The sequence below is a fragment of the Anas platyrhynchos genome, chromosome 4 (genome assembly GCF_047663525.1).
Source record: "Anas platyrhynchos isolate ZD024472 breed Pekin duck chromosome 4, IASCAAS_PekinDuck_T2T, whole genome shotgun sequence".
In the NCBI taxonomy this organism is placed as follows: Eukaryota; Metazoa; Chordata; class Aves; order Anseriformes; family Anatidae; genus Anas; species Anas platyrhynchos.
The window spans coordinates 36493570-36518816 of record NC_092590.1 but is presented as its reverse complement, the minus strand read 5'-3'; the positions used below and the strand labels follow the sequence as shown (position 1 = coordinate 36518816).

Sequence of the window (25247 nt, the reverse complement as noted above, 5' to 3'; positions counted from 1 at the left end):
AGGTCGCCCCTGAGCCTCCTCTTCTCCAGGCTGAACAAGCCCAGCTCCCTCAGCCGCTCCTCGTAGGACTTGTTCTCCAGGCCCCTCACCAGCTTCGTCGCCCTTCTTTGGACCCGCTCAAGCACCTCGATGTCCTTCTTGTAGCGAGGGGCCCAAAACTGAACACAGTACTCGAGGTGCGGCCTCACCAGAGCCGAGTACAGGGGGACGATCACCTCCCTAGCCCTGCTGGTCACGCTGTTTCTGATACAAGCCAGGATGCCGTTGGCCTTCTTGGCCACCTGAGCACACTGCTGGCTCATATTCAGCCGACTGTCCACCATCACTCCCAGGTCCTTCTCTGCCTGGCAGCTCTCCAACCACTCATCTCCCAGCCTGTAGCTCTGCTTGGGGTTATTGTGCCCCAGGTGCAGGACCCGGCACTTGGCCTTGTTAAACTTCATGCAGTTGACCTCAGCCCATCGGTGCAGCCTATCCAGATCCTCCTGCAGAGCCTTCCTACCCTCGAGCAGATCGACACACGCACCTAACTTGGTGTCATCTGACAGAGTAGAGAAATGTCTCTTGGAAGCTCAGGCTGCTGGAAGAAGCTCTCCACCTATTTAGAACGGTAGGGTAATGCAGTTTGGAAGAGACCTCTGGAGGTCGTCTAATCCAGTGTCTTGCTCAAAACCAGAGTGATTAAATTGGATTGCTTACAGACTTGTTGCAACTTACTATGTGGTTCTGTGGCAATGTAAGTTTCTAGGCCACCACACTTTTTCCTGAGCTGTGCATTGGTGTTTTTGTTGTTTTTTTTGTGTTCACCCACCACCTGTAGGGCAGCGCCGGTGTGAGTATGCAGGTGCATGGGTATATGGATATTCCATTCAAGGAGCTTGTGGGCTGAAAGCAGCTTATTTATTTATTTATTTTTCTTTCTCATTTCTGGGGAGAAGAGAAGGAGTCTGTCTGTATCTTTGAATAGGAGGAGGAATGGTGGGGATGTGTGAAGACGAAGGAAACAGGCAAGACAGTGGCACCAGTGAAACCTCACACCAAATTGTTTCCTTGTACCATAGAGGGGAACCATCCCAGATGCTTGTGGAAGCAGAACTGGCTGCCAAACTTTCTTGAACAGAATCATTTGTTAACTTGACTTAACTTCATTCATTGAGTGAACAACAACTTCATTGTTTTCTTTCAAATACAGCAAACAAACTTTCAAGAAGGTCTAAACACTTGATAAATTAGACAGCAGTAATTGGTATGGGAAAAAAGGAGCCTGAAAACATCTTTCAGACTACAGTAATTCTTAAGGGGTCTGAAAGTAGTTTGCTATCTTGCTCTTATACAGCTTTTAAGAAAGATCAGCTCTCCAAACAACAGACCTGAAAGTAAAAGCACTGCTTAAAAGTCCATTAGTGTATAACTAGACATAGGTGTACATTTTATACCTTTTACAGTAGTGTCCAACAGATGTTAGCACTCTTTGCTCCTTTTGCAGTGTATATATAGGATGTTTGTTGCAGTATGTTATAGGTTGTTTTATTTCAGCAGCAATCTTCAGCACAAAGCTTTATTCTCAGAAAAGCATAAGGTTTTTAAGCAACAGTTAGCTTTTCTGCCTAGAGGCAGGATGTGCTGGCCAGTGTGGAAAGTTCATATCATTCGGTGCTTCCAGCCTTGTAGTGACGCTCTGCCTCTTTGAGAAAGTCTTTAGAAGTCATTGTGTGAACCCCTAAATGTGTAGGTTAAAAAAAAAAAAAAAAAAAAAAAAAAACATTCAGAATTAAAGGTGTTCTTTGTCATGGTCTGCATATTGCTGGCAGATATTGAAAGGGTTGTACTAAACAAGAAATGGCAGTTTGGAAAGAAAACCTTCCACTTCAGAAAGCTGGAGAGTCTCTAGCCTTGTGTTATGTTAGGAGATGGAGAAAAGTAGTAAGAAGACTCCTTAGATCTGCATCCTGGTTGTTTCTCTTTAGGTAATTCGATGCAAGGGTATGTATTACTAGTCTGTAATAAATAACATGTTCTGTGTTTTGTTGATGTTTTTCTCTCACATCCTTTCTTCCTATTCAGGTGATAGTAGCAATGATGCAGGCTTTGAACCAGGAAATAAATCAAAATGGGGAAGTCTGCGCTTAGTCCTGTAGTCTTGTGGCCTCAGCAGGTGCTGTTGGTGTAAAAATGTTGCAGTGACTACATTTCAACAGTGTATCTTTGGTAGAAAGGCAGTATATACATACTGCTGGTAGACAGATGTGTCTTTCAGGACAAGGACATTGAGATGCTTGAATTTTGTTCTCTTAAAACTTGCTACTTTTAAAATAACTTGTTATTAAACAGGTGCGCGCGCGTGTGTGTGTGTATGTACACATGTTTAAGTATGTATTTGAGGAACATATAGGGAAGGACCCACATGTTTGCTGTACGAGAATAACCTTAATGTCATGTCTTGTGAGCTCAAATAATTTAATCACTTGCAAAATGACTTAGCAGTCAGAAATTATGATCCAAAAGAAATGGGGAATATTGTCAACCTCTTTGTTATCCTTTACTGCATCTTATTATTTAACCAGAAGTCTTTTGAAACCTGTTGACACCACTGTCTGAGATTATTGTTTGGACAGAGTTCTTCTAATTTACTGTCCTTTAGTTAAAATGACCTCCAGTTGAAATGCAGGAAAGCCACTGCTTCTGACAAATTTATTATTGCTGTAAATTGGCAAAAATAGCTGCAAAACCTCTTTAATTAAGAAAATGTCATCTTTTTTTCAGGTGAAAGTTATGTATGTGCATCCAATGAACCATATCGCAAAGTTGATTATACCAAGAATGTCAATCCAAACTGGTGTGTGAACATAAGGACTGGATCTACTCGATCCTTGACATCTTTGACATCCACAAAGAGTGAAGTGAAGGAGAGTAAAGATTTCATTAAACCCAAATTGGTGACTGTTATTAGGAGTGGAGTAAAACCACGAAAAGCTGTGAGAATTCTGCTGAATAAGAAGACTGCTCACTCCTTCGAACAAGTCTTGACTGACATCACAGAAGCCATTAAGTTAGATTCGGGTGTAGTCAAGAGACTCTGTACGCTGGATGGAAAGCAGGTAGGAGAATAAATTGCTGTGAACATCCAATAATTATGAGTTAATCTAAATAAGCTTCTTTGATTTTATAGCTTTAATTCTTGTTACTGTATGTGTGTTACTTCCTTCTGAATAAGGAAAATTAAGTAAACTGCAACTCTTGAAATTTCTATTCAGATATGAACATCTTAAAAAAATAAAATTAAGATTGTCTATACTGCAGAAGTTTACCAGGTTAAGTAAAAGAAAAAAACAAAACCTGTTCATATGCTAAACCAAGTGCTTTTTGATTATGTTCAGTAATACAGTTTGAAACATTTGAAAGTAAATTGTTAAAATACACGTGTGTTTTCAAAAGCAGTCATATTTTCAGACTACTATGAGGTGCTGAGTGGTATATAAAAAAAAATACTGCTGTCCCCTTCCCTTTCATTTCCACAGACTGGTATTTAAGAAACAAAGGTATTGGAATGTCATCCTGGAGATACTAACCGAGATGGTCGAAGGTCAATAATTTTATGTGAAATTAGTATCTCAGAGGTAGCGTTCATGTCTTTGAAATTTGGTTTTACTTCTAGTTTACCCCTGCAAAAACATGCTGTCAGGATTAATGTTAAAGTAGGTCTTTTATTGTAACACAAATGCAAAGGAGAGAAGAATATTGTGCTGCACCGGATAGAAGTGTCAGTAATACATTGGCTGTTGATCATTCAAGTGAATGGCTCAGCTCTTCACAGTACAGGACTTCGATACTTGATGCTTTTATTTGACACTCATGCAGGACCTCAACAGCACGGGCTGCAAAGCAGATCATGTTTGATATCTGATACCTGGGCTACGGTATTGTTGACTAAATATTAGGATCCTTGCTCATTCAGAAGGTATTTTTGCACATCTGCATACCTGTATGTTTGCATGTACTACTTGTAAAACTTGTGATTTTGTATAAGGAGAGTTGGGAATTTTTATTCTCAAGCTTTTCATAATGTGCATTAACGAACACATTTTTATGTTGCAAGTTCCTAGCAAATGTATCATAGAAAAAGTGCACTTATTATTATCTGGACATGAGGTCTTTCTCGAGTTATATTCTGTGTGCTATGGATACGCCTTTCATAATCAAATGCTTGGAAAGAACTACTTCTGTTCTCTGGTATTAAGTACAATGAGGCAAATACATCACTGAGGCTCTTGATTTGCTATATTTGACACTATAACACGCTTTTTAGTTTTAATACTTTTATTTTAAATGAAATTTGTTACAAGAGAATCTTTTCTAGGAATGTGCTTTTCTTTTTAAAAGTCCTGAAATGTGATTTAGTCATGTTAAATGTAATTCATTATAAGATAGCTTTGAGGATATTTATAATACAGAAATTAGTCTCTTCTACCCAAGAATTCTTCTGTTACTGTCCTATACAGGGAGATTTTAATTTTCTCCAGCAAGTAGATAAAAAAGATTTGGGAAGAGTCAGGAAAGGCAACTGCTAAGATTTGGAGTCTCAGTTCAGATTTGCTTCTTCTACTAAATTGTTGATACCGTGGAAACTCACCCGTCTGCATTTATGTGGTAGCTGCAGTGGTGCATCAGGGAGCAATAAAATTAACTAACTTGCAGTCGTACATTAAATTTCACATATGTTGCGTACACATTAATGTCACCCATGGTGGATGATGGCTGTCTTCTCGGAATAGAGAAATCCCTAGTTCTCACTGTGAGCAGCCTGCAGTACTCACACTGAGTAGCTGCTCTGTAATACTCATGTCGGTGTAAAATGTTTCAGTGGTGCCAGTGCATAAATGTTGAAACCTACACATGTGTGGAAGAAAGGACTTCTGCTCTTCCAGCTAGGCTTCAGGAAGGAGCTTTTCCTTGTACAACCACAATGTAATTGTGATTTTGGAGGATTGTGTGGTACAGGTCTTCTACCCAGGACTTCAGACACCCTGATAATAAGAGTGTCCTTCTGCTTCTCTTGGAGGATAGAGACTTCTGGAGGTTTTTGTTGTTGTTTTCCTGAAGGCTGAGCCCTGTTGGGATTTTTTTTCATCTTTCTTTGTTCATTGCTGGTATATGTAGAGTTTGGTGCCCAAGGGCTTTGTGGAGTTTGGCAAATAAAGAGTTGCTTTGCTGCCAATTACCAATCGGTGGAAATTTCTGAGCCTATTTTCTCTAATGTGGTAATTGCTTATTCTTCTAAATCTGCTAGGGAGGCAGATCTTTTATATTCATCCTATTGTTGGCAAAGCTTGAAAGGCAACCATTTAAAAAAAAAAAAAAAAAGGCACTTTGTAAATGGCTGCATCTTATAAATGTAGCTCTTGTGATTCTCAGGGTTCCCTCCCTGCCTGCTCCCTCCCTTTTATCTCTGAAGGAATACAGATTTTTTTCCCTTTTATGAGAGGCAGTGGGTTTAGGTTGTGTCTCCTGTTTAATATGGAATTTATGTTGAAATACAAGTGTATAAAATGTATAAAACATGCATGTATAAAAGCTGTATCCTTTTATTAGGTTATTAGGGAATGTGATGTTCTCTGTGGGAAAATTTTGCCTTCCATTGAGGTATTTAATATGGGTAGTAAGAAATAATCATGAAACCAGTGATCTACGACAAACTCTTGTTTTTAATTTTGATCAGTACAATGGAAAGGGAGTCTACAGAATAAGTTTTAGATATTCATCTGACTTCATTAATCTTTACTATAACAAGACCTTGGTAATAGTAAAGCAGAGAATAATATCAATGTTGGATCTTTTCTTTGATTGTTTTGTATGAAGATGGACAATTATCTAGCCTTAAATTGAAAGATTTTGTAACATTAACAAGGACTCCTTTTTTCTTAATGTTTGAATTGGATTATTTCTAATGGAGAAGACTTTTGTGATGGCTTGTGCAAGGAAAAATATTCCTCACAGTAGCTAGGCTTTAACTTTGTAGGCTGGCTTCTGCCATTCCAGTCTTTGTGCTTCTGACACTGAGGTTTGCCTAATGTATTTGCCTGACCAGAGTGCTTTCCTTACTTGGCTGTGTTTTTTCCCCTCTGTTCTTTGCTGGAATCTGTCACTTCCCTACTGTGAAGCAAGGACAGTCACACTGCAGCTTCTGCGGTTGGGAGGTTAACCCTTCCATATCTCCAAAGGGAAGATGAACAAGCTTAAAGTTACAATTATTGTGAAGTATAGGGTAGCAATATAATGGTAATTTACCTACTAATTTTTTGAGAGTACAGTGGTGGTGAATTTCCTTTGAGAAACTCACAAAAACGGTACAGATCTCTGAAGCATGTATTATTGTCGCCTAAAAGAAAATGAAATCTTCACTTCAGGAAGATAGTAACTTCTCAAGCTTGCCTTGTGTTGCAGTTACGTATGAAAATATGTAACAGGATTGAAGATATAGATGAGCCACCTCTTCTGTACTCCATTTCTAAAACATTGAGAATATGCTGCAGATAAAACGTACCTTTTTTTGAAATTCTTTTCCTGATGAACCACAAGTATGCTGATGGCTCTCTTTGAAACCTAAAGCTCCCTAATTTTCTGATAAAAAATTTTTATAAAGGATTCATTAAAAGTAAATGGGAAATTAATGAAAACATGTTACAGTTGGAAGAATTCATCAGACTTATCATGCTCAGTTTTTTTATTTTCCCGTGACAAGTTTGAAATCTCTTAGTAAAGAGATGATGTCTTCTGAAAACTAAATTTTGTATTTGTTTTGTATGGGAAATTCGAACAGACCAACTGCAGATGTTAAGATACCCATCAGAGATGGCAGGTTTTCCTACAAACTTAAACAAAGGTTCAGCAGGGAGATTATAAAGGCTTGAAGCTCATCAGATCTAGAGGAACTCCATGGCAAACAGTCACTGTTAAATTCAGGTTAATAAAGAGGTGATTTTACTGTTTTACTTTCTTTTTTATATTTTTCCTTTAAGAATGGGTTTGTCAGAGATCACTCAGGAGCAGTTTGAGTTAGTTTGCCTTTCTGTGGGGTAGATAAGTGGGATCTAATGGTCTCTGAGGTTCCTGAAAATTTCGCTTCTATCTGAGTGTTTTCTAACTAAAGGCTGTTCACAGCTTTGGAAGAATTGCTGAGCTGAAGACGAAGTAATAAAAATCTGAATGCCAGTAAGCATTAAGATGTGTACCTATACACACCTGCATCTCCTGTAAAATTCATACAGCAACGTTTAGGGTAAGTTCAAACCCGGTGGTAGCATTTGGAATGAAACATGATTTAGGGGAAGCTGGGCTTGTGCAATTGTTTCAGAGAGTAACAGGGGAGAGATGTCAGCCTGCTGGGCACAGGATACAAATCTTATGAGTATGAAAAAAATACTCATAATACTTAAAGAGGCCCTAACATTGTGGAAGCCTGTATGGCAGGAAATGAGTTCATCTATGGACACCGTTACACAGTATTTTTCTTTTTTGTTCAGACTTTCAGTTGGAAGGCCCGGAACTGGAAGCAGTGGATATTTATTGCTAGAGGGAAGGAGGAAATGGTGCACTCAGAGGAGATAGTTTTGGCCTTCATCCATGGATATAGAAGTTTTCCCATCTGTGGTTATTTATGGAAGGCAGTGTTATCCGAAACTAACCTGAAATTAACTGTGTCCTGTCATAGATGTAGGGATCTGAAAAATACCCTAAATATGAAAATAGAGACATTTTTCCACCTACAAATCATGTAGGGGAATACATCCTAAAGCAATTTCATTTAATGTAGCAGCACAAAAGCCACACATAGATGATGTGTGGTTTAGGATTTACCTCAAGAAAGTATTTACAGCTTTTACCACAGTGGTCAGAGGATCATTACCATTTTGAGGAGCAATGAAAATGCAAAGTGGTAAGGATTTTATTTAGAAGTATCAAAATGATGATGCCTGTTGTGTTAAAGTAGTAAAAAACAAACAAAAAAAAAAACAACAAGCCAACAACAAACTTGAACATCTTGTGAGTCATCTAATGAGTGTCTTAAACTGGCAGTGAACAGTCATGCTGAGAAAGCTCTTCAGCTTTGTTGCATGTGCAAAAAATTAAGGTCATGCCATGTGGAATAACTGAAGTCTAGCACTGCAAAACTTGGCTTTCAAGTCTTTAGAATTTGTTTGGGGATAGGAGGAGGGTGGCAAAGAATCTGTGTAGTATTCATACTTATACTCTCTGGAAATCAATAATTTAAAATATAGTACAGATAACATGGAGAGTGTATGTTGCCTCCCCCAGGGATATATAACTCTAGCTTTGGGGATGTGGTATAGCATTACTGAGAATGTAATGGCTGGGGTCCACTGGGGGTAAATTTAATCTTTTTCAGTGATGTAAGGTTTAGGTATATAAACACTAGCAGCTATTGTCATCAAACTAACGGGTTAGTGAGGTGGGCTGTCGAAATAACAGAATATTTATCAAAATGAATGCAAAATCAAACTCTGATATGAAGTTAACACTTCTAAATTAGACAACGGCAACTGAAAAAATCTGCTGATACTTTAAATAAAAGCAAATGCGTGTACTGTTAAACTGACATCCAACTTGCCAGCGCCTTTCTGGATCCACTGAGAGGGTAAATCCTACTGGGTTCTCAATTTTTGTCTGTACGCTCCAAGAGCTGACGGCACTTAATAAAAATGACATGCTGCACAGTGTGGGAAACGATGGCTGCAAGAATAGTGGTGTCACCAGCAGAAACGTGTATTTGCTGATGTATGATTACCATAATTTCAGCACTGGGTTACCGAAATGGCGTGTGTAGCTCTTAGAATAAATGAAGGGTATGCAGTCATTGTCTGCCATCTGCCATGCTACGATCAAATCACATGACTTGGAAACTAAACCTTGGGAATTTGTTGTGTCCCGCTGAGCCCAGCCATTAACAGATAATTAGTCTGGTAAAAATCTTTTGAATTCATTCTGCAGCTGTCATATGCCAGATTAGGATTTGTGTCACATGTCCCTTATTACTTTGAGATCATGGATTTTTTTTTTCCCTATAGTTAGATTACCCTATTTTACTTTAGTAAACAGTTCTTCGATTATCACATTTAAATATTCAAACTTTCCTTTAAGAAGCCTGTTACACCTCACATCGTAAAGCTATTTACCAACTGCATTTTAAAGTGTTTCAAGATTGAATTTTCTCAATTCCTGTTCATAATAGTCTATAAACAGACTTTCTGTTTAAGATCTTTCAGGTTGTCAGGTTGATGGACCTGTTGTAGTAGCTGCTGCTTGGTTGGCTATAATCAGGTGGTCAGCATCTCTTAGGTATGCTGAAGCGATAATACTGAAATCTTGAAGTATGAACTTTTCTGCCACATTTATACCAATTACTAAGAAAAATGGCATTTTCACCCATAACACATCTACATCAGGAGACATGACATGATTTGTCAGAGAGGAAATGGATTATTCATCTTTAATGTTTAAAATATTACTACCTGATTAATTTGCAGTGAACCTTTAAACACAGTAGTTTCAAGAGAAGGTAATAAAGTAAGCAATAGAAGCCAACTTTTAAAAGAAGAGAGCTTTCCAGCACTTAGATGGAGTAATGACCCTCTTTGTGGCTGTCAGGTTGTAAGCTCCGCATAGGAAGGGGTGATGGTGTTTTCACTGCAGGCAGTGAAATTTGGTGTCCTTGTAGCACTTCTCTCACAAGGTCAACCACCATTTTCTTCTTTTGTGTAAGTATGCCATTTATGCCTTGTTTTTAAATATTCAACTTGTTTGCATTTACTTGACATTTTATTTACTGATATATGGCACAGGGTCACTGCAATCATGGGAGACTTTTTGAACTAGTATAATACAGAAGGAAAAAAAAAAGAAGGATAGAAAATAACTTGTTAACTACAGGGCAAGTTAGGTTTTTAGACTGAGGTCTGGGTAGACATTTCTTGGTTTTGTCCTTATCTCTAACTTTAAAGCTCAACAGTAATATTAATTACTATATATATTCATTATTAATATATTATTAATTAATATAGCACTAGTATTTTGTATTTAAAATAACTTTAGTGTTTTGAGTAAAATTATTGGAAAATAAGCCAGTTAGTTAAAGAAAAACAAAGTTTGTTACCAGAGAGACAGAACCTGAATCCTTCTTGTAAGCACTTTATGAGGATACCCTTTTTTTGCATGCTGAGAACATGCAGTTTCTCTTTTAAAGTAAGAGTCTGGTTGATTTAGATGGAAGTAAAAATGAACCAGAGAGGTTAAGCACCGATAAATGTGGAATTGGGTCCTATTTATGAAGTATTTGCCGTATTCTCTCTATATTTTGCAAGGGAGCCTTAGAATATGCCTACCTGGTTGTGCAGGCAGACATCTGACCACAGCTAGCTTTGATCGGTACAATTTGCAGACCTGGACATGGTCTATGTTTGGTCAGACTGCAGACTACCTGACATTGCATCTACTTACTTTTAGGTGGGTAGAAATCTTCTCACTCAGTCAAGCAACTAATCTTTTTTGAGGCAGGAAATATTAAACTTCTTCTGTGAAGAGGATGAGAATATACTGTGTGTGCTTTGTGATACTTTTCAGATTCCTATGGGGGTAGCAGAGAAAATTTATTTTAGAATCATAGAATATCCTGAGTTGGAAGGGACCCTTAAGGATCATCAAGTCCAAAATCAAGTCCATTTTCTTATTCTTTCTCTCCAGTCTCTCTTTTTATAAGTCATCCTTACCATGTGTCAGATAGTAGTAAAGCAAACACGTCAGAAGGAAAAACACTAACTTTTTACAAGGCTTTTCATACTAAGTTTCAGATTTTTGTTCCTCCTTTTCCTGCAGAAATGAAGAGTGACTTTCATGAAGGGCATTTGATTCAGCGATTGGAGTACTACCCTTTGTAAAATCGTGGCAACGTGACTATACGACTTATGTTTATGGATTAGCTGTACTAAAGTATTTTCTAATACTCTAGTGCTGTTTATTTCTAATCTATATAGTTATGCTTTTAACAAACTATTCTATAAACATAAGTGTTCTGAGTATTTGGAAGGAATCTTCACTTCACTGGAGCTGTAGGTGTTAGGCAGGGAAATCTTTTGATGGTCCCCATGCAAGCTCTGATACAGCAGATTAATGTGCAGAAACATTAGGGCATATTTGTAACATTTGTGTTAATGTATACTTGTAAAGTTTATAATACAATTATACTTTCTATTACTTTTTCTTAAAGCATAACTACAGTAAAACCAGTCCTATAATTATGGGAAATCTAAGAGGAAGAAGATGAACAAAGGATAAAATCTGATTCATAAAGTGTCCTTGCAATTCTGTATTTGTCCTTCTTTGTTTTCACATACAAACAATAAAATTCCTTGCAGTTTTAACATCAGAGGGGCTGTTGCTATAGACAATGGATTTGTTACTTCCTATATAGCCCTTGAAGTCTGATGCCTACTTAAGAATGTACGTCTAGTTCAATCGGTATTTTTGCTTTACTGGAAGGGAATTGTTCGTAGTTCGGGACTGATATATCTATTTGAGGATTGAGAACCTCACTGTTTTCTTCTGTCACAAACTGTCTAGAAGTCCATGGGCTTGGAGATGGTTCAGTCTAAGTTGCCAAGATAGTGTCAAGAAGTTTGTAGGATCTGAGAGGGCTTTATCTACTATTTAAACTAGAAGTTTGGGTACAGGTTTGTTATTCTTTACACATCAATACAGTCTGATTTCTTTCAGAACACTTAGCTTTTTGCACATTTTTTTTTCCATCTTCTACTTTTGAGATATTGGACTACAAAAAAACATGATTTGGGATATAGAAAACATTTATATCCAAACAACCTCAAGCCTTACAAAATTCAGAACTGTGTTATGGTAAATGGATGAATGAGGATGTTTGATAACACTTCTTGTGAATTGAATACGCTTAGCTGGAATTTCCAAAGTAACTCTCATGGCTTGCTTGCATATTTTGACAATAATCTGTATGAGGTGAAAGTTTCTATTCCGTGAACTTCTATTTTAGAACTTTATTTCTCAACACAGTAGAAGATCCTTTTTTAACTGTCTTCAATGTATTTATATCTTAATTTATGGAAAATATGAAATAAATGCTAATATAAGGAGTGTGCAGCGGTCATAATATTGTGCAACAATTTTCTTGCTAAAAACTGCGTGAAGAGAAGTACAGGTGTTAAACGAGACAGATAAACTTTTTTTTAAGGAGGTTTTTTGTCTTCATTTAGTAGCTATGTAACATAGTATGAGTATGACTGACATTACACATCTATTAATGGAAATGAAAAGACATTTTTCCATTTTTTCACGCCTGTACTCATTACAGAAATAAACAATGGACTTGCAGCTATCTAGACTTTTGCTGAGCTACCTCTGATTGCAGAGAAAACAGCCAGAACACAGTGCTGTTCAAACACACTTCATCATTTGCACTGGTTCTTCTTAATCCATCTTATTCTAATGTATACACTGCTCTGATACTAGTGGCAAAAAAACACACCAAACACACTACAGTGAATTTTCAACTCAAAACCCAGTTGGCTTCCAAAATAAGAGGGGGACTCTAAACCTACTAATCGCCCAGCCTCTGAGATCCTTACTTGTTACTCACTGTGTGGGAAGATTCCTGTGTAACATCCAAGACCACCCTTTTTCATCTGCTGGGAGGTGGATGTAGGCCCAGCGCCTAAACACTTGTCTGCAATTGAAGAAGATTCACCTAATCCATCTCCCTCAAATAAACATTATTTAATCATAATAAAAACTAACAGTAATAGTGATAATAAAAGCAGGTTTCATAGAGTTAGTCCTGTCACTCGGGACTACCTTTAATGGCTGGGGGCATTTTGTTTTTCAAAAGCCTTCCTTTTAACTAAGAAAGAGGAAGTCTATGTTGTCATATGCAGAATGATACTGTCCTGTACAAACCATTTTCTACTTACTCTTCTAGTTACAAAAGGTAAAATAATAATTAGGAAACGTCAGCTGGTAAGCTAAGAAAACTGAGAAGCATACCTGCTTTGGTTGTTCTCACATGTTTGGATACAAGTACTCACTGCACAATGAGATACACTTTCTGAAAAATTGAAAAGCTACAAGAATAAGAGCTTTGGATATTTCCATTAAACATGACTCCCTGTTCCTACACTGCTCTCAGGTGTGCAGCATATATTTAAAATAACTTCTGGATCTCCTAATACTTTTTTTAGCTTCATCTGTAGCAGAGTTTATTGGTGAAATTCTCTTTAAATCACATCTGCATTAGAGGAAAAATATGCCTCAGGTGTGACTGCGTGATACAGTTAGAAAGTGTATCTACCATTTGACTGGAATTTTTTCCCAAAAATTTTCCAAAGTAGTAGTCTCTGCGTTTCTGCCTTCCCTCCAAAACCGGTGGTAGCTGATACAGATCTTGGTAACAGAATATTGCTGCTTATTGCTCTGAACATGTAATCTTTGTTGCTGTAGATCTTGAGGAAGGAGAGAGGGAAAGCTAGGGTCCAATATTTTCACATGCAGAACCTTCTATGAATCCTTGTTAGGACGTTGGTACACTACATAAGAATTGCAATATTTGTTTGGATGATGAAAGGAGGGGTTATGGGGTTATGTGAAGTTCAAAATGATGGGGGACTGAAATAAAAAAGACTTGTCAGGTATGTCATGACTTATAAATATTAATTTTTGCTGTGATTATTGTCTTTGTTAGGGATGAGACTGAAGTTAAAGGTTCTTTGTGACCTTTTTTTCCCCTCACTGTTTTATATATCCATATATAATTAATTTTAAAATGTTTTAAATGATTCATCCACCATCATACTCTGAGTCATTTTCAGCCTGACTAGCCTACTTAAAAATATTTTTAACTGAAGGCTAGATATTGAGTGTATGATACCTGGATATTTGTGAGAGGAACTTACTTCTAAAGTGTCCTCAGTTGGCAGAGAGCAAGTTATAATTTTGTGTTATTCTATAAAATTTTACTTTTAATTATCATTTGCCACAATAGAAAGTGCAGGTTTTCTGTGAAATGGAATATTAACAAGGAAGCTCTTAATCTAATACTGTATTATCAGCTTTCAGTGAGAAAGGTGACCTTTATCAATAGTATTCTTTATCATACATATACTTGAGTTTGCCTATTTTGCAAAATACGTAAAGGTGTTTTTTTTATGAACCTGTATCCTCATAACAACAAAAAATTGTATTTTTAATATAAAGTATTAAAAGAAATAGAAAGTATAGTTTAAGGAGATTGTTCATTCACTTCTAATATCCATCTGCAGTAGATTCTTTGATGGTTAAATCTGGCTGCCAGTTCCTAAAATTTGATATATTAAGCTATACTTAAAATCTCAAAATTCTTGAACACATTTCCAGCTATTTTAAAAATCAAATTCTCTTGTCAAAATCTGAGCTCTGAGAAATTCATTTCCCAAAATACCTGCACCTACGTATAGATACATATGAAGTTCTTGGTAGCATCTGGGTCATCTCCAGCTGGGTTCTTACAAAGAATAAGCAGAAGGTTATAACCAAATGTAGCACTTGACAAATTAGTCACTTGTAAAACCATGGTTATAAAACTGCTGGTTTCAAATTACTAATTCCGCCTCATTTCTATAGCAAGAACTCTATGTCTACCTTCCTCAGATTCACTGTGTCTTCTCCATCACCTCACTGGTGTTTTTTTTTGTTTTGTTTTGTTCTTTTTTGTTTGTTTGTTTTGTGTTTTTTTTTTTTTGTTTTTTTTTTTTTTTTTTTTGTGATTTACATTTCTTTTGTTTCTACTATTGTGGAGATTTAGTAGTCTTGGAAATCCCTCGAATGATTTCAGTCTAAAGCTGGCTTTTTTGCTGTTGTTTTTAAGCATTAGTAATGTCAGTGTGTGCTAGGGAAGGTATACAAATGAAATACCTTTTTATAAAAATGTTTTAAGCTTTCACTCTTCCTATTTCTAACACAAATTTGGAGGTAGATGAAACATGTATATGTTGTAAGTAATGTGATTTTCATAACTGTTATATTCGTAAATTTAGTTTCTTTTTTGTTCTTGCTGAGCCTCTCACTGCTTGCTACTTCATAAACTTCTTGCAGTAGTAACTTGCTGATACACAGGGGAATACCTGAACTTTTATGGAGTATGTATGCAAATTGAAATTTGGGGTGACGGTGCTTAATGAAAGATGAAGCGTATTAAGAGAAACTGGGAGTCATTGCATTTCTGCTGTTTTGTTGTTTTTTTTTAAAAAAGCCTAATGTTTTCAGAGTACCTTTAGAATATCCATAGTGATAGGTATTGCTGAGTTGAGAAAATTCAGCACAAGTCCAGAAAACCTGACCATCTCCCAGTTGCAGGCACTGAGCTGTCATGTTTTGTTTGATCTGGGTATTAAATGTAAAAAAAAATCATAATAGTGAAAAAAATCAGTTTTAGATTTAGACTTTAATACAGCTCTTTGGAGAAAGCTTCTTTTGATCCTTGCATGTAACCAGATTTCAGGATGACTGAGTTACTTGGAGTTTATTAATAGTTCTCACTCCTTTAAAGGCACCGTTATGTAACTGCCATGTACTGAATGTAAATATTTGTGTAACAATTTCAAAGGATTGTTTAGACTAGTAAGCAGAGAGTTTTAGAACAAAAATAATATTGCTACAGTCCTCTTTCAACAAAAGAAAAGCCTGGCAGGGAAACACGTATGGAATACTTAGCAGATGCAGTGTGAACCATGGATTTCTGAAGAGCTGCAGTTGACTTTTCCATACCGTATTTGAAGCAGCAGTTTCAACATGGTGTTCATGGAAAACAGATGGTTTGTACAAACCTAATTAGGAATAGTAAAGTAATATTTGATAATTTTAAATTCCCTCATCAGGAATCTGTATCTCTATCAGAAATATTTCTGGGGGACCTCAGAAAAAGAAAACAGAAAAATATTGCACTGATCCAATATATATTTTCTAGAAAACTTTTAGGATTATGACTTTATTTTGGGAATAAATGAACCACATTACTTCTAGTCCCTGAGACCTTCCTCTTGCAATTAATTTAAAACAGACTTATTATTGGTAAGTAAGGCTTTGTGTACCAATACAAACCATATCCCTAGACACTTTCCTTAAGGCAGCTTCTAAGAGAGCTGCTTGTTTGTGGAAGGCTTTGCAAGCCAGACAGGTATCTGCCAGCCCCTTTTAATGCACTGTACAGAGTGCACTGTACTGCCAGTCCATTTTAATGCACCAGTACAGAAAATGTCAGGGTAACTGAAATCAAATAACTGTGACCGGATACGCTGATGTAGATAAGAATTAGGACTCTTGCCTGTGAATCTGCCAAAAGTAGCTGGGCTTGGGTTCTAATTGTGAATACTAAATCAGTTGATCGCTGACAGGGCTCCACAGAGATCTGCTTGGCACACATAGTGAAACTCAACCCAGAGCGAGTAAAAACAACATATGTTCCCAGAAGCTGCTTAGGAAGCTCTTTAAGCACTGAGGAATATCTACAAAAGCTTTAGACCTTGAGAGTAGAAATAAGGACACCAGTAACCTCCTGATGAAGGAGCAGTTGCCAGAACTACACTCCTGCTTTAGCAACAATGACTACATAGATTAAGGCTAATACTGCTGTAAGCAAGTGTAGGAGTGGCTGAAATTCACACCAGAGCTCCCATGTGTACAGAAATTCACTCAATGGGAGGAATTGCAAGAGGGGAAAGTGCAAAGTGAATCTGTTAGTATAATTAATGCATGAGATTTATTGACGACATCCTGACACATTTTTGTGTAATAGTCTGTTTTCCCCTTTTATGGTCTGTGTTATTTCAAGACTATGGAGATATTTTAGCAATTGAAGAGAATGTCAGAAATCATTACTGAGAATGCATTTCTGCTTTTGCAGAGCATCAGGTACTTGTGGCCTCAGGAGGAAGAGAATGATAAATCTTATGCAAAATATTAATCAAAAGAGAAAATCTATTTCTTTTGTTTTAATGCTTGTTCAGGATCAGACAACTGATAAGTTAAACCATACATGTAATAATGGAAATTAGCAGAATGAAAACAGACAAAGCACATTAGATGCTTCTTAAATTAGGATGCTTTCCCAGACATTGCTTATCTTTTGCAGATGAAACAAATAAAGCCTTGACCAGAGTGCAGAAAAATGGTGGAATGGGTTTAGGGCCACGTTGTATGTGTAATTGGAAGTGTGTGACAATGACAGCCTTGCTGCAGTGCTCACTTCAAAGCCTATGTAATTCCACTTCTGAGCAGATGCAGTATCTGCTCCTGATCTGCTACTAAATAGCACTTCCTGGTGCTGCTGCTGGTTGCAAGGTATGTTTGTGATTTTGAGAACACCCATACTATTTTTATTCCAATGTATTGCAAGCTGTTTTTAGTGTATGATGTGCAGTTCTGTGCAGTTGCATACCCAAGGTGCAAGCTGTGCAATGGTCTTGTGCATACCTCCCTACTGCATGGAACAGGGGTGAGTTTATAATACCGTTTGATCCCAGGAGGATCACTCTGCACTGAAGAGGTGCAATTGCAGCTTTGGTCTTTAGTTGGCTCTGACACAAACTGCAGAGAACTGGCAGGGTCCCAGGTATCAGCTGCTGGCAGTAGGACCTAGAATGCCATTATTTTGCCTTAATGCAAAATCACGTTTAGACCTTGCATACAGATGTATATTTCTGGAAAGTAAAGTTTTGTTTCAGGCAACGTACCAGTGAAACAAATAGATCTTCCTAAACTTACAGATAGAGCATTTGGAAATTGTTCTATCTCTTTCCTCACACTGCTAACTGATCCCAGGTCAGCACATCTCTTTCACACCTCTGCCCCTTTACTGAACTGGAGGAGCTAGAACTCTGGGGAGTAAGAAGGAAGGGAGAGGAAAGCTGTAAGCAAGGCTTTGTTCTGAGTCTTCACCAGGATAAAATAATATATTTGTCCTTCTGTCTCTAATGACAAATTAATGCACCTGAAGCATATTTGTTTAACTTATGTATTGTCTTAAATGTGTATGGGGGTGTCATGATAATGGTGTCCAGAATCCTGATAATTTTTCCTCTGAAGAAACCTGGGGACTGTAAAAACAACTGGTGATCATCAGTCCTATTGGTGAAGGAAGTGTTGTGGCTTTCATTTTGTAAACTTATTGTTGGCTTAGATTATTTAATGATACGATTTTTCAGAAATTTCAAGTATGCTTATATGGATATTATTTGTGGTTTTGAACTCCTTTTCAAACACTGAGCATAATATTTCAGTCTAATATTTTGGGCTGGTATAGTTTCCCAGAATTACAACAACATGCCATCATCGCCAACCTCAATATTGTTTTTATCTAACTGTAGAATAAATTGAAAAAACATTGCAAGTATACATTTTAGCTCTCTTTAAAATCATCTTATGTCTGCTTAGTCTTGGTTAGAACTTTGGTTTTGTTGTTTTTTTATGGGAAAGGAGAAGAGTCTGAAGTTTTTGCTGTTTTGCAAGTTAATCCTTTTAATAGTAATGAAAAAACTGTAATCTGAGGATTCCCAAATCTTGTTTGCATTGGTATTTCTATCAGCTGCAGCAACAGGTGCATTTTGAGCCAGACTGAGCATCTTGATATCAGCCTCTTTAAAGCAGAGCATAGAGTATGAAGCACTGCAGCTTAGATTCAGGCAGACTGAGTGGGACTTTAATTAATTCCACATGTTGGCAGCTGTGATAGGAACATCACAGGAGGTGCTGCAGCTACAGCAGCTTCCAGTTCTGTGCAAAATAAAATAGCAATTCACATGTAGGGGCTTCATTTGCTATTCTCAACTGCATCAGGCTGGCTTAGGATCAGGATCTGCCACCAGGCAGGGCTCACACAGGGAGCACCCTTGGTACGGTTGGAGGTTTTCTCCATGTCAGTAGAAACACACATATTGGAGCCAGGCACTCTCATCTGTTCCCGCTTTTGTTGTCGGCTGTAATGGTTTTGAAAACAAGAAATGTTTTTGAAAACATCCTCTTCCCTCAACTTTGAAAATGGGTAAAATAGACGTACTAAAATGCCAAAGAAAACTAATTTAGTGGGGAAAAAACACAGAACAGTGAAGCAATACTATTTATATTACACAGCGGCACTATTAGGCACAAAATTGACTCATATCTGCTCTCGTTGATGAATGATTAATGAGAAAAAATTATGGCCTCTCCATAGCTCTTCCACTTCCATAGGCTGTTCTTAGTTCTAGCCTGAAGCTGACTGGGTTTTACTTTTTGTTTGTGTTTGTTTATTTAGCCAGAAACAGGTGATTAAGGACTTCCAGATGGACTAGCTGTTGTACAAGATACGAGTAAGAATGTGAGGGGACCTGACTGCTGGATTTACTGTTCTCCATATGTGAAAAAAATGCAATCACTGCAGTGAAAATAATGAGGGCTGATACAGATTTTTAAGCATTGTGAAGACAAAATATGAGGAAATGCTTGATGAACTAGTGATTTAAAAACAAACAAACCTTGAAATCAACAATTGTATCCCAATTTAGATTTCTTAATGTATTTAAACAACTGCTGACAATGTATGAGGGCTTCTAAACAGGTTTTGATGCAGAGGAAAAAATGGTTGTTTGGGAAAACAGCCCTTGGATAAAATAATACATTTAGTGAACTCTGACACTTATTACGACAGAAATACAAACTTGGGAGACTGTCATGTTAGCAGCAGACATCACAATTAAAATTTTGGAAAAATAAACTAAGCAAAATCACTGAAAATATTTGATTAACCAAAACTTAAGATAATACAGATCTAGATTTTGCATTGGGCATTCCATTATGTAAGTTGAGATTTAGTATTTTCCACATTCATGTAATTCTGAAGTCAAAAGAGGTTTATATTACAGGAATAAGTATGTTTTGTGTTTGCTCTTCAGTGGGTGGTAGGAGTCTGGAAGAAAGTATTGAATCGAGTATTGCCAAATATAAGTGGAAAAAAGAGGAAAATGATTTTAGTACCAGTATTGGTTTTTGTGGGTAGCAGAGCTAATACATGACTGGCCTTCAGTGTTGAGTTTCACTGTGGTTGATGTTAGAATTTGAAGACTGTGTGTTTGCTTCATTTTACACTCCATAATTCAGTATCTTATAGAAGGAGGCCTGAAAAATATTTTTAAACTTTCTTTAAAAAAAAATTAAAAATGTAGTGTTTTGGAAATGGTTCTTCTGCAACAATCTGTGATGTATCAGTTGCTCCTGCTCTCCTAAGATTTATTTTCAGATACCAATAAGGAATTCTGAAGTAATTAATTCAAAACAGGATGAAGTTTCTCATGCATTTCCAAAGTACCTATAACATTATTGATGCAGAGGTCCACAAAACAGGATAGTGTTACCAGATGCTTCCAAAATTCAGCAGCCTTTGCATCTTGAAATGTTTATTTTACACAATGTCCCTGATGTTCTGTCTCAGCAGAAATAGTGATCCAGGCGGCTTAAGGATTTTTTAATTTTCAGTAGTTTATTGCTGAATAATGACCCTTTATGCAGCCAATCTCTTGATTAATCTGTTATATCCTCATTGCTTCTACTTGGTGCCAGCAGTCAAGCGTAATTGTTATGGATGTTGCATGCAAGTTTGACAGACCAGCATGACTCATGACAGGCAAAGCAAAGCATGGAAACTGATACCTTCACAGTATATATGGTAGTATTTTTATACAGTATTTCTGTTATTTCATCTGTGAAATGTCATTTTTTGAAAGAGTGAGTAGAGAGCATGCATAAGTTTAATTTCCCTCCTGTATTTACGTTGCAGTTCAGTGAGGAGGATATAAGAAAACTAGGAGAGGGACTCTTGTCAGGGAGTGTAGTGATAGGACAAGGAGCAATGGTTTTAAACTAAAAGAGAGTAGATTTAGATGAAAAATTCTTCACTCAGAGGGTGCTGAGGCACTGGAACAGGTTGCCTAGAGAAGCTGTGGATGCCTCCTCCCTGGAAGTGTTCAAAGTCAGGCTGGATGGGGCTTTGGGCAGCCGGATTTAGTGGGAGGTGTCCCTGCCCATGGCAGTGAGGTTGGTATTAGATGATCTTTAAGTTCCCTTCCAACCCAAACCATTCCGTGATTCTGTGATACTTCAAGAGTCAAAAGCATTTGAAAGATCTGTATGTGCAGTTTGAATGTAATGGCAAGCAATTAGCATTACAAAACCTGTAAGCTAATGGAACCACAAGCTTAGTTGGAAGCATGGTTGTTATATTGAAATAGGTATAAAGCTGATTAAATGAAGTAACTTAATGTTTAAAAATGTTAATATATGGAGGCACTTGACCCAAGCTTAAAATGCATGCAAAACCCACTATTGTACTCTGTAAGCAGCTCAATGGATTTTAGCAAGATTCTGGTTACATGAAGTGATATAAATGGGACAGAATATATAGATATATATATATATCACAGAATTGAAAGAGAGATGTGAATTTCTAGAATACCTAAACGTTTTCCCCTCCTATTGCAGTGCAGTGAGAAACAGCTTTGAATGAGAACCAGATTGAAACCTTGAGACAGGAACTTAGAAAACAATAGTTTTTTTATATTTCCACATAACAATATTGAATTGCAGCGAGTCTTGCATTTCAACTAGAATATTGAAACTTAAAGAGTTATTTAATTTGATCTTTTAGATCAAATTCTGTAACCTCTCCAGGAAATAGTGTCTGTTCACAAACAGTAGAGGCCTTGGATTGTAGCAGATCATAGCAGCATGCCTCAGCAGGTCTTCTGATCTAAAGAATCAAAGAAATGAAAGTAGATGGAGTATTTGGCCATATGATTTCATTCTTCTGAGTTCTCTGTATTATGTGAATGCTGTATTTGTCAAGTAAGGTGATTCTAGCTGAGGGCACTGACTTGTATAATGCAAAAGAGGTTGTACTGAGGGAAATGATACAGCTTATATTTAACAGCAGTTGTGTCACAGAATCCATAACATTTTACTGAACTGGATGAGCCAGCTGTCTGTCCTTATAAGTGTGCTTTTTCTTTTTAAGTTCTTTCTTGATACAAGTAGCTTTTATTTTTAGACTAGCTACTCAGGGCTAAGATGGAAGGTTAGCTGTATGAAGTCAGGGGCTATTTTTGGTTCTGTATTAGTCTTCCCAGTTATGCCACTAAGGGAAAGAGTCTGTTATGCTGACTTACTTGTGCTGCTGTGACTAATGCATCTATGGGCAAGGATATAATTCTTGTCTTGTAACTGAAAATGCCATGTTTTTTTCCTCACACAGGCTGGATTATGGTCATGAGCTGCATTTGTTAATTCTGTTTCCAATTTCCACTTATTTCCTTGTTCAATAAGGCTGTTGTTTCTAAGTGTAACTTTAAATTGCGAAGTGCGATGTTAAACTTCACTGTTGTATAATATATTGAGCTACTCGGTATATTATATTTTATGTTACTCCAAGATGTTCAAGTGCAGGATAATACTGAGGGAAGGGTTGTGCTGGGCTATTTTTTGTTACAGAGAATGATGATGTGATTTGTATTGTGATTCAAGGTGTGATTTAAATTATTCAAAATTTACAGAATTTTAGACTTCTCGACTGTAATCGTTCCCATATCGTAATAGCTGCACATAATCAGTGCAATCTTTGAAATACTGTGTTGCAGAAAGAAGTCAGGTCTGTCTTTTGGAAGACCAACGAATGGCCCTTGCCAGAAAGTCCTACAGTATTGGAAGGCTTTGGGATACAGCTACGTGTAGGAATACACTTAAACTTGTGCATATTTCTAGAGCTTAGTTTTCTGACAGGCATTTCCAGTACAGTGAGGATGATCTGTCTGTTGAAATGCACCCAAATGCAGTCTCCCATTTCCATGCATGTTCGTTTTCTGAATTAAACTCTAGGGATATCAAAAAATATATGCAAAAATCTGTTTAAAATTAAAATAAAACTAAGACGTGGTATGCGCTGTATTCTGTCATCTGTTCCACATAGCTGTATGAGTTGTGGTGACCTGACCAGTCTGTTTATGCAGTCTTTCTGCATTGTCATACTGTATTAGGCGTTTCCTGGGCTTGCTGCCAGACTTTTTCCGTTTACAAGGCAGCAGGCGAAGACTTAACATTTGTTTTCTTTCTTACTCTTCAGATTCCCTGTGGGACAGAAGGGTTTTGTCTCCTTCGTTTTCACTGTTGTTCCTCATTACAGGGTATCAGTGAAAGGAGGTTCATTTTCTGATGATGGCTGTAATAATGTGTCACAGCCATTGATTAAATAATCAGTTAGGAAGCTGGCCTAGAAGCATTATTCTTATTATGGTCTTTGTTTCAATTTTTTTCCCCCTCTTTTTCTGAATAGGATAACAAGCTGTCTTTAACCAAGGAAAATTCAACATTTTCATTTTTTTGTATATATTCAGAAAGTGTAATTCTTCCATCACTGTTTATTGAATTTAATGGACTTGAAGGCAAAGATAATCAGACAGTGCTTTATGGAAGTCCTAACCTAGAAATCAGATGTAATATATAATTCTGCTGTGGTGTCCAGCAGAGCTGAGGAGGCCCTCAGGCCTTTCACAAGTTCCTGCTGTGCTTAGTTTTGTGAATGCGAATAATTCCACTCACTGCAGCAGAACTGCTCACAAGCTTGAAGCTTGGCTTAGAAAGGGGCTTTGCTGGACTGAGACCAGAAAGCAGGGGACACTGCTTGATCCAGCTGTAGAAAAAAAACCACACTGAGATGTTTTCAAAAATGGATATATTGAGATTGTAAGGATGGTGTTAAAGCATCTGAAAAATTGCTAAAATATATGTATGTATCATTTTAAAAAGGTTTATTTTGTCCAGAAATATAGGAGGTTATTGTAAAGGAAAATCACAGTCTTTAAAATATGAAGCTAATTTGCTAGTCTCAAAATACTCACCAAGATGCACAGGGTTATAACAGAAGACCAGGTAGTGATTTTTGACATTTTGTAGCATGTGTTAGTTTTGCATTCTTTCTGCATGACCTGATCTTTAACTGTGTTTCACGTTTTAGTCACAGACAAAAAAAAAAAAAAAAATCTGCACTTGAGCTTCAGAAATGGATGTATTTGGCCTAGTCCCAACTATTTATAAAAAACAAATGAGATTTTTTTTGGTCCTGGTCTGCTAATGACCTTGAAGAGATTGCCTGCTGGGGTAGTCACTGGCATGCATTGCATAGTACTCATAGCTACAGGCAGTAGGAAAGGTGTCTAGTGTCTATCAAGCTCGTGGCTGTATGTCCCCAAGCCTTAGGACTCCCCAGCCTCTACCCTGTGGCTGTTTCAGGCAAAGGTGCCCGGTCCTACTAACATTTGAGCTCTTCCAAGTGCTGCATCAGAGGCTGGAAGTTTGTGTATCCATCTTTTAGTGTTCTGTAATTTTGTTTAATGTGGGGAATCCCAGCACGATTCTGCACTAGAGCTGTCACTGAGCACATAAGCTGGTGAGGAACAGAAGAGGTTTTTGCTGTTCAAGTTAAACCTCAGAGGTGGCAAGTGCTTCTTTCCTGTACCAGCAGGAATCTTATTACTCAGCCTTATATTCCAGGCTTGCTGCCTGTCTGATCTAGCAGTGGTTTTGTTGCTGTTCTCATGTACCCTAATGTGGGCTTCCATACCTGCCTGGCTCTTGCTCAGTTTATTTTTATTTTTTTACCTGCTTCTAAATCGCTTACTATTGCTGCCTTTGACTCTGTCATTTCTGCCAAGTGCTAATTAAAAAAAGAATAAAAAGAATACTGGCAGTTACAGTACTTTATTATTGTTATTATTATTATTGTTATTATTATTATTGTTATTATTATTATTATTAGGGAAAACTAAGGTTCACTGGTTTATAACTTTTCTCTGTATATCTTCTTCCTGGATATATCCTGGCTACTAATTTGGTTGTTCTCTTACTATGTACTGAAGACATGTCAGGAAATGTGACTCAGTATAACGGGGAAAATACCTGCCTTAAGCTAGTACTGAACATCTTTTGTTCTAGTCTTAGTTCAGTCTTGAAGGACATTTATGGTTTCAGTAAGTAGTTAATAATGGTTAAATGCATCCATCCCCTTTCCCTTGGTTTAGCTGTTCTGTGGAAGTATAGGGACCCAGGGGAAATTCCAAGCTAAGAAAATCTGTGTTAAAATCACAGTGCTCAGTAGAAAAGAG

The 25247-nt window shown here is 37.2% G+C and overlaps 1 protein-coding gene across 4 annotated transcripts in view; it reads left to right on the top strand.

The window, feature by feature from the left end:
* The window catches only part of DCLK2 (doublecortin like kinase 2), an 86119-nt gene that overhangs the window by 11133 nt on the left and 49739 nt on the right, over positions 1–25247 (top strand). For all 4 annotated transcript variants that reach the window (XR_005265228.2, XR_005265227.2, XM_038178020.2 and 1 more), the window contains exon 2: positions 2764–3098. Coding sequence is in view for 2 of the 4 variants with exons in the window: in XM_038178020.2 (XP_038033948.1) it covers positions 2764–3098 (335 nt within the window). In the remaining 2 variants the exon portion in view is untranslated. The remainder of the gene's footprint in view (positions 1–2763; positions 3099–25247) is intronic.